Source organism: Ambystoma mexicanum, chromosome 14 (genome assembly GCF_040938575.1).
Source record: "Ambystoma mexicanum isolate Mex_15411 chromosome 14, UKY_AmexF1_1, whole genome shotgun sequence".
Classification (NCBI taxonomy): Eukaryota; Metazoa; Chordata; class Amphibia; order Caudata; family Ambystomatidae; genus Ambystoma; species Ambystoma mexicanum.
In genome coordinates, this window is record NC_090940.1 from 321,755,488 (window position 1) to 321,765,758 (window position 10,271).

At 47.2% G+C, this 10,271-nt stretch overlaps 1 protein-coding gene across 1 annotated transcript; it reads left to right on the forward strand.

Moving 5' to 3' along the window:
- Positions 1 to 904: 904 nt before the first annotated feature.
- Positions 905 to 2,938, forward strand: LOC138526774 (nuclear apoptosis-inducing factor 1-like). The gene is made up of 2 exons (XM_069637458.1): positions 905 to 1,734; positions 2,049 to 2,938. The coding sequence occupies exons 1-2, from the start codon at positions 1,314 to 1,316 to the stop codon at positions 2,888 to 2,890; spliced, it is 1,263 nt and encodes a 420-aa protein (XP_069493559.1). The 5' UTR covers positions 905 to 1,313; the 3' UTR covers positions 2,891 to 2,938.
- Positions 2,939 to 10,271: the final 7,333 nt, after the last annotated feature.

A 10,271-nucleotide genomic window follows, 5' to 3' on the forward strand; every position in this document is an offset into this window, starting at 1 on the left:
TATTGGTGTTGCAGTAATGCAATCTTGAAATGGACCGACGACATTGTGGGACTGCCATCTTTGAATTGGCCGGCGGTGCAATTCTCTTGTGTTACCTGGAAACAACATAAGATGCCCAGAGGTGGAATTGATGCCACAGTGAGAAATGAGGAACGGTATCAATCTCCCTGTCAGCAAAACGTCAGGATTCCGAAAAGGGTATACATAATTTAGTGGGAACCAAAGGTAGCAAAAAGGTGAGGCGATAAGGACTTTCTGACCCTAACGTATGCCCGCCCACACTTTCTAACTAGCTCTTTTTGGCATGGTCCCCTTGTTTTAAGTGAGGCATACTGGTAAAGAACGACCACAATAATTTTTCTGACTATCCCTATAGCTACTTTTCATGATGAAGACCAGCCTCTTTAGGGTGGGGACCTATAACACATCCTATGAATTGTTATTTTTCTGGAGAGAAGGGGTCGTTTTCCAAAGATCCTTGGGAGAGTTTATCTCGCCTGAATCATAAAAAGGGCTTTTTAACAGGTCTCTGAGTAGCAGATTTTCAAATCCAGGGGAGCGGTCTCTGAAACTAGAGGCCAAAACCTCTGTAGTACCCCTATCTTCTTTTTTTTTTAATTTGTATTTAATCAAAAAGATTTTTACAAAAATAGACTTTTTGTCATGCTCTTGTCGTGCTGAAGAGAGAGAAGAAAAAAGAACTTCACTCTCCAAAAATGTGCCTATCTCGGCAAATTTACGGCTTCCAGTATTTTCTATGTAGCTATTTGCCATTGCGTTTTCTCTCCTCCAATCAAACAAAACCAACATATTTCTTCGTTCGAGATGATGAAGTCCGAGAAGATTGACCTTAGGTATTGTTCTCTTATATGTTGGTTTGCGGCACATTTTAGGAGTAACGACCCTGGCGGTAATCCGCCGTCATTACCGCCATGGCGTAATGAACGTTAACGCCGTGGGACGATGGTGTAAAGTGCGCCACATTACGACCCATCGCGCACGAGCATTACGCCATGGCGGTAATGTAAACAGCGCCATGGCGGTAATGCCCCCAAAACGGCACCTACCGGCATCGTATGCGGCGCAAGGTGCACCACCGCCACCGCCGTACATAGCGGTGACCGTAGTTAGCGGTCACCGCAATTAGCGTTGACCGTAGATAAGCGGAACCGGAAGTAGCGTCACCGCGGCGGAACGGGAAAGAGCACGGCGGCCATCTTTAAAAACACAATCCATTGCCATCCTCCGAAACCACTGGACATCCGAGCCTGAGACCCCGCCAATACCGGCTTCAACCTTCTACCTGCAGGAAGATGCCGAAAGTTTTGAAAAAAGCCTGTGACCGCCAGCGGCAAGACCGCTTCTCCAGAGAGGAGCTCACCATTCTAGCGGAGACCCTACAGGAGAACGCTGCAGTGGTATTCTCCAACCAACTGACAAGACCGGCCATAACCAAGAAGAAGGCCATATGGGCACTGGTAGCTCAGCGGGTCAGTGCCGTGGGAACGACACCCCGCAATGTCAAACAGTGCCGCAAGCGGTGGGACGATCTCCGGCTCAGAGTCAGGAGCATACTATCAGCCAACATGAACCTGGCAATGGCAACTGGGGGAGGATCGGAGTCCCCTATAAAATTGCAGCCATGGGAGGAAATCTGTGCCTCCACAATCGGAATGCAGAGCATTGAAGGAGTAGGAGGAATGGAGAGAGGAGCCCCGACATCGGGCGATGCAGGTAGGTGGCTCAAATCAAGGCATGCAAAGTCCATTCATGTGAAGTACAATGTTGGCCCATAGTGTGAATGCAACACATCAGCAGGAGACTGCCCACAGATACATCCGATCTGCACCCTGTACACATGCAGCATGCACACCCTAACTGCAGGCACCCACATACCTCCATGCTACTTCCACACAAAAGGGAGTCAACTTTTTTCCCCTGCATGAAATGTGCCACATGTACTAACTGATGAGATGCCAGTCGCAACAATGCCCGGCCAATGTCCGCAGACCCATCAATAACACTCTCCCTCCTCTGTCCCACCACAGGCTCAAATTCCGACCTTGAGGAAGAGGACACCACAGCCTCCACACCCACCAAGAGGGCCAGGCCAACTGTGCCAACGCCACAACCCTCCACCTCTGTCGTCCCGAGGAAAACACCACAGCAGGCAAAATCCATGCAAGGGAAACAGGACAGGGCACAGACAGCCACCCCAGCAGGCAGTACAGCAGCAGCAGCAGCAGCAGCAGACATCACACCAATCATGCCCACAGAAGCCACAGCCTCTGCTGCAAGCAGCACACTTGGGGAGACTGCTGCCATTGCTGCCTCCTCCGATAGTGAAGCAGGGACCTTTGAGGAGAGTGATGTCAGGAGCCCCACAGGCCACCCTCATTCCCCCTACCTGTCCCTAAGCAGCCCGCATGTGGATGCCACACAGGGTCAGCCAGAGGATGACGATTGGCCAGCCACTCCATCCCCGCTGCAGGGGCAGATCAGCCCAATGGGAATGCCACTGCCATTAGCCATGGCCCAGAATCCCAACCATTCTCTGGAGGCGATTGCCACCCGGCAGCAGCAACTTTCCTCGCTGCTCGAAGAACATGTTGCTGAATGTGGGGGGTCAAGTGCAGCAATGGATAAATGTGCTGAGACTGTGAAGGCAGCTATAGAGTCGTCCACAAAGGACATCTGCGCGGAACTAGCTGCTGTGCGGCACGCCATCACTGACCTTGTGCAGACAATACGGGCCATGCGTCCAAATGAGCAGGCAGGATCCTCCTCGGTTGCCAGCTCGACACCGAGCAGCCCCATCCGCCGATCGGGGAGGAACCTCCGCAGCACAGGCAGGGGTGCCCCGGGGGCCAGTGGAGGGGGCTGCCAATAGTGGCCGGACAGTGTAGGAATCCTACTACTGACACTGCTGCACAGACCAACTCACACCTTTGTTGGGATTCCAGGGGGGGGGGAGGGTGGAGGGGGGAGTGGGTGTGTTGGGGTGTGCAGGGGGGTGGCGGGGTGGTGTGTTGGGGAGTTAAGGGGGGAGTTTGGGGGGGGTGTGTGCAGGGGGGAGGTGGGAGGTGGGAGGGGGTGTGTTGGGGTGTGCAGGGGGGTGGCGGGGTGGTGTGTTGGGGAGTTAAGGGGGGAGTTTGGGGGGGGGTGTGTGCAGGGGGGAGGTGGGAGGTGGGAGGGGGTGTGACACGACAGTACATAGTTCAAATACAGTTTATTCGTTTCACAAAAGGAAACGTGTGGACATTTTCATTGCGTATGTGTGCTTTATTGGTGTCCAGTCCTCAGTGTGCATGCCCCAGAGTCACACAGTGCCCCAAGTGCTGTCTCCATGCGATGAACACCAGCCGTGTGTGCTAGAAGCAGTGGTTGATGATACTTTGGCGCATGGCACGCCCCTCCTGTGCATCGCCTCCTCCATGTGGTGGCGCCCCTTCTGCACCCTCCTCATCCTCATCCTCATCGTCAGGTGGTTGCAGTTCTGCGTCAGGGGGCAGGGGCACATTCCGTCTGACGCACATATTGTGCAGCATGACACATGCCATGACGATCTTTGCCACCTTCTCATGGCCATACAGGAGTGCCCCACCAGACCTGCTGAGGCTTCGGAACCGTGCCTTCAGGAGGCCGAATGTCTGCTCTATGACCACACGAGTACGTGTATGTGCACGGTTGTAGTCCTCCTCGTGCTGGTTCTGCGGGTTCCGGACTGGCGTGAGGAGCCACCTCTTCAGGGGGTAGGCTGCATCACCTGTATGTAGGCGAGAATGTATGTGTCAGTCATGTTGTCTGTCCAGGAACATGATGTCCCACCATGGCTGGCATGGAACTGTTACCTTGGCTCACTTCTACATGCACTAATTGATTCACACTATGCAACCAGTATATGCCCATTGCTGCCATGGCCTGTTTAGCATGCCATCACCCTATGTATGCAGAGGGGTTTAGTGCATTGTGAGTGGCCTTCCTCTGTATCCGTTCTCTGTGTTACTCACAGCCAGGTGGAGTATGCATCATCCCCCCCCCCCCTTTCAGCCAGGTGGAGTATGCATCATCCCCCCCCCCCTTTCAGCCAGGTGGAGTATGCATCATCCCCCCCCCCTTTCAGCCAGGTGGAGTATGCATCATCCCCCCCCCCTTGCTGCCAGGTGGAGTATGCACTGGTACGTCATTCCCATGCCCACTTCCATGACATAGCACTCACCGAGTAGCCAGGATCTTGGGCCTGCATGTCGCTCCATGTAGCGTGGTATTGTGGAGTTCCTCAGGATCATGGAATCATGGGTTGATCCGGGGAATCGGGCACAACAATGTGTGATGATCTTGTTGGAGTCACAGACCATTTGCACGTTGATAGAGTGGAACTGTTTCCGGTTGCGGTACGGTACCTCCATGGCACGTGGAACCACCAATTCCACATGGGTGCAGTCGATGGCACCAATGCAACCGGGTATGCTGGCTAGTGCATGGAAACCCACTTTGGTGTTTGCAATCTCCTGGGCAGTCCGTGGTAATGAGATGTGGTCGTCTGTGTGCTTGAGGAGGGCATCAAGCACTTGGATGAGTGTTCGTGAGAATAATGGTTGTGAAATGCCATGCAGGTGCCCCACTGTGTGCTGGTAGGTGCCTGTGGCCAGGAAGTGGAGTACAGCCACTACCTTCAGTAGGGGGGGGATGGCGGTTGGACTTTCTATCATGCTGACGATGTCGTTGTGTGTCATGTCTACGATGGCGGTGATGGTGTCCCTGTCCAAACGGTACAGGGTGTGGATCTGCTCAGCAGTGAGGTTGTTTGGATTGGCTCTGATGCGTGGGATTGGGGGCTGCCTGCGTGGTGGCACTGGCTGTGCTGGTGGGGCTTGCTGGGCCTGCCTTGCCCTCCTTCTCCTCCTGCGTCTCCTCTGTGCTGCCTGTTGTTGTTGTTGTTGCTGTTGCTGTTGTAGTAGCACATGCATTGCTATCAGGTCCTCCAGCCCCAACATTGCTAGTCGTATTGGCATCATTGTGGAGTGTGACTGGGTGTGGGTAGGGGTGGGGTGTGCTCTTTTTATACTCCCCTGAGTCTGTATTGCCTTCACCTGTGCTGTTTCTGTGCACCTGTGGCAGCTGCATTCACTTGAATTGGCCCTTTACGGTTGGTTCGCGATGGCGTTATTTGCACCATGGCGGTAAGGTACTTAGCGGCCTCAATGATGGCGTTAGGTGCATGTCCGCTTGGGTCGGCATTTGCGTGCCTTTCCGCCATGGCGCTAAGTACGGTGTGGGCGGTCGCGTGCGCGCACCCTTAGCGCAGTTTGCGGCAGCGTTAACTACGATGCCGCTATTGGCATCGTAGTTAACGGTCACGGGTCATGATCGGACCTGGCGGAAAACGATGGCGGTAAGCATTTACCGCCATCGTTTTTCGCTTAGCGCCAGGGTCGTAATGAGGCCCAGTGACGGATTGTTTCCTTTTCTTGTGTTTTGCAGAAACGGCAAAAGTTGGTTTCCGACTTGCCTCTAATGGCCAAGATCTCATTGGTCGGCAGTAAGTTTAAGCGTGCACGTAGCAGCATGTCTCTCCCCTTCCTTGATGGGAACTTCTTAATGTATTCTTCGTATTAGGTGGCAGGTGTGTAGTTAGTATGTTCTTTCCTGCTGTTTCCAAGGTAGATATCCAGTCGAGCTCTCTAATTTTTGTAAGTATTTTCTTTGGGTTCTTTATTAGTAAATCTTCATCTGCCTGTATCTGTTCCAACACTCTGATGTTTTCTCCCTTGCTGGTATAGGCAGGAAGAGCCACAGGGTTTGACCCAGGGGGCTTATTAGAAATCACAGTGTAAGTCTTCCTCTTACATTTGGAGTAAACATTTTGAGGGCAACCTGACCTATTTGGGGCGTTAGCTTTGGCTCACAATTCTAGCAATTCTAGTGGATCCTTTAAAGAATATTTTCTCTTCCAAGCCATCTCCCAGACACCTTTGCCTGGGGCATTTCTTGGGTGTTGACGGGGGATAGTCATCATGCCATTAATCACAGTGATTATTACTTGACTAAGGAGAAAGTTATTGATGAATAAAACACAATTGGTGCTTTTGTAAACTGCTATACTGTTTTTCGATCATATAAAACATTAGAAACCACTAAGTGGACATTGAGTGTTCAGCCCACACCACTGGCTGATTAGGCAAGGTTTTTCTTTCTTGTTCCAATTTTGAGTGCTTTTCACAGAGGCACCCTATAACGGGTTTGCACCCCACTCAGAGGCCTAACTCTATACGATACTAGAAACAAAAGTAACAATTAACAGTTGCTGTGCACACTCACTGCTCTCCAGTCCACCACACTATTGAGGGTGTCCACTAGCTAATTTAAGGAATGTAAGTGGTCCTTACCCATATATGTTTTGTGGCCATGTATGGAAGGAGTTTTTCTTGACCAGAACTCTTTGCTTTCTCAGATTTTTTAGGAGTCTTCTTGTCCTTGTGGTATACTCTGACCTGGCTGATGACTCTGTGTGGCACCTACAAGTCATCAGTCATAGCCTGCTTCTTACCATTCAGAACATTATAATCAGCCATGTTTCAATGCAACTCAAATAATTTTTATTAAAAGAAACTTGGTCAATGTGAGCCTTATCTGCTACGTTATCCAAATCCAGTGTTCCGCTCTGCGATATTGCGTTTTCGACTCAATTTATGGAATACAGGTGAAATTTTGGTGACTCGTAAGATCTGTGATAAATCAGACTTTTGTCGGCTTTGTGGGAATAAGCAAACAAGAGAACCTTTATGACATTTGTTTATGACATGTCCAGGTGTTGTAAATGAACGTGAATTATTTTAAATCAAACATTGTCAATTTCAAACGTTTAACTTAATGGAAAAATGGAAGGTATTCTTTTCAACTAAGCGGATTTCAGTGTACATTGCTATTATGAGATTCTTAGATGCAATTTTTGCCAAACTAAATGACATGTAATGTAATCATGAATAGGTTTGTACCATTGTGGCCGTATAATGATGTTTGGATATACATTGTGTGTAATATGTTTGAAGTTTAGATTTATATTGTGTGTAATAATTGTTGTTGTAAAGTTGATTTATTCAGCTATACCAACTAATAATAAAAAAATAAAAAATATTTTTTTTTATTAACTATGTGCAGCAGCATGACCAAATGTTTCATGCCCTCAGAGGCCTTCCCTTTGTGCCCATTTAACAAGTCATTCATTTGAGGGGAACCCTTCACCCAGGTTGCCCATCTTTACATTCCCCCTTTTTCTTCCTAAACGTCTTTGGCTATCTTTCCAAATATGGGAACAAGAGCTTCCTTTATACCCTCATACTTCACTTGCTCAGGCTCACTCAACTCTAGAATTGCTTAAGAGCTACTCTAAGGAGGCCCACTCACTAGGCCCACAGCATGACTGTTGCCAGTCACACCAGTTTACAAGCGATTTCAAATGAAATCAACCAAGTCAAAATGCCATTGCCCACTACTGTTATAGTAAGTCCTTAGAAAATGTAGGACATAGAGGTGACTAGAGCCATTCCTAAATCTAGAAACTCTAACTTTCCTAAGGACATAAGTGGTGGATAAGGACATTTTAAGCTTTAAACCCCCCCCCCACCGAGTGCTAGTGTAGAGGAGCAGCCGAAGGCCTCAAAAGGAAGTTCTGCCCCCCCACTACTGCCTGTATGTTGGAAGCCTGAAACTGAACCATGCTTAACACCAGTAGTTGTGACCATACCGCGATGAGTATTTGAGAAAAGGTATCCATTAAGAAAGCCATATCAGATGTATTCCCGAAAAAAGGACAAACTCTTGGAAGAGGTGCACGAATGAATATGAAAACAAGTGAAAGAAAAGCTTGTGATGTCATAAGAAGTGAGAGTGACGCACTAAGAAGATAAGAAGAAGAAAATGTATGGACCTTATAGAAACTGATGACAAAATAAGGAATCGAATGAACATCCTTATGCAGAAAAGAAGATTGAATGTGTGTGCGACACACTGCAGAAAACGCAAACCGTTTAATAACTGTACAGACGCAGCAATGCAAGTAGACTAAGTAATCCTAGAAGCTAGCTATACGTAGTGAATAGACTGCAGGCGAAGCCACCATCGTATAGTGTCTGGATATCGGTGTCACAATTTTAGTAAGTTCAAATCCATAGAGAAAGAAGGATTGAGAGCTGTGTGTGTCGCAGCAAGAATTAGCTGGAGATCGCAGACTTGAAGGGTGATGCTGTTTGGCCTGCTATCAAAGCTGAAGCAGCCAATTACTGGTTATCTATCCATGAACACCAGAAACCAAGAGACGCTGAATCATCTTGTGTTAAGGTACAAAGAAGGAACACCATGAGTGCCAAGTTTATTAATTAAAGACAATTAATTACTGCAAAAAAGGCCAAAATATGGTCTCCTGTCACATGAGCCAAGGATGGAAATACGAGTTGGGCATGAGAATCCACTGCAAGGCCAAGTTCAAAGACAGTCTTCATGGCAGAAGGCATGGGCGATGACAGATGAGGGGCTAATTGGGTGGGAAGCAAAAGTCCTGTCCACCTCCCAGCACCTGGGTCTGACCTTATGTTCCAGACATGGCACAAGCGTGCCAACCAGTTATAGAGGGCCGTATAATGAAGGGCCTTATAGTTTAAGAGCCAATAGTATTCTGCGTACTAAATAACTGTTGACGATGACTTACACGAGAGGCATGCTTAAGTTGTCCACCTGACAGTAGATGTCCTATCACATCCCAACTCTGTATAAGAAAGTATACTTAGATATTCCCCTTTAGCCTATCACAATCCCTCATAGGTTTTTCTTATTTACCACATAGTATGACATCACTTATGACACAGTTTTTGTATATAAGTGTGTTTTTATGTAAGATGCGTTGAGAGCTCGAGCAAATGTCTGTCGATGTCCGTTGTATCTCCCTGTTTTAGACAATTGATATTAAAACAGTCGAATGAGACTTTGCTAACTTCCTGAGTTGGTCTGATTATTTGGTGTAAGAGTTACTCTGCATCCCATCCATGCATGACAGGTTACTGATTAAGAACTATATGTTCACTACACTTGGCCCTAAAGGCTCATAAGCCCAAGTTAACACCAGAGTGAAGGGAGGTTGCTAATGAGGGTTCAGGGCTATTATTACCAAATGCCCCTGACCCTCACACTAATGCATACAACAAAATAACACAAGGACTATTTGGTTGTCTTCAATTCAATACAGTAAAAGTTCAAACATTGGAGACAGCTCTGGACTCGGTTGAGGGAAAAACTGTAACTGATAAATGGATTACATGGTAGTGCAAAATAAGACGCTCAACAGTGCAAATCTGAGCGGAGATACAGACGATTTTTACCTTTTACTTTTCACTCTGTCTGGGACTGGAGAAACGTGATAATTTTCTTGCAAAAATTGTAAATACGATTAAGTCAAGTAAAAAAAAAGTTATAAGGTTTTAAAAGTACTCTTTGGAACCAGGGTTAGAGTCCCTTCCCCTGGATCAATGCAAGAAAATCCTTGAAGAAGTTCTGTTTTAACAAAGTTCTGTTCAGTTCAACCAAAAAGATCTTGTTCTTCAAATGAGACCGTCTGCTTGTCAAAGCAAATGTCTCCTTCATAAACACTTGTTCCACAAATCAAAGCTATTGACGTCTTTCTCAATATTCTTCTTGAGAAAGCAAATGTCTCTCTTACAAAACACAAGTTTAGAACTCAAAGCAAATGGTGTCATTCCCGATATCCTTTTTGATAAGGCAAATGTCTCAAAATATATGTACATAAATCAAAGCAATTGTTTTTCATAGACTGTAAAGTAATTATCAGCATATTACACATCTTCAAATTGAATACTTTTGTCAGGATAGCACAGCAACTACTTCTGGTAATGCCACACTTATTCTTCAAATGAAATACTTTGGTCAGGATAGCAAAACAACTACTTCTGGTAATGCCACACTTATTCTTCAAATGAAATACTTTGGTCAGGATAGCAAAACAACTACTTCTGATAAGGCCACACTTCTTGCCACAATCATACAGCTTCAAAAGAACTTATTTCTGGTCCACTCACCTGCCAGGACTAACGACTATTGATCCCTCTCCTGGTTTACTCACCTGCTAGGATGTAAAAACTCCTACAACTGTAATCATGCTTAGTGGCAATAGTTAAAAAAATCTCCACACCAGTATCCTATGTGAGGAGGGCTGAACAATGGCTGTCTCTTTTCAAAGTCTCTTGACTCTTGGCAGTGTG

Coding starts and splice junctions, on each gene's coding strand:
- LOC138526774 (XM_069637458.1), top strand. CDS start 1,314: ATGCCGAAAGTTTTGAAAAAAGCCTGTGACCGCCAGCGGCAAGACCGC. Junction 1,735..2,048: donor CCCGACATCGGGCGATGCAG/GTAGGTGGCTCA, acceptor GTCCCACCACAG/GCTCAAATTCCGACCTTGAG.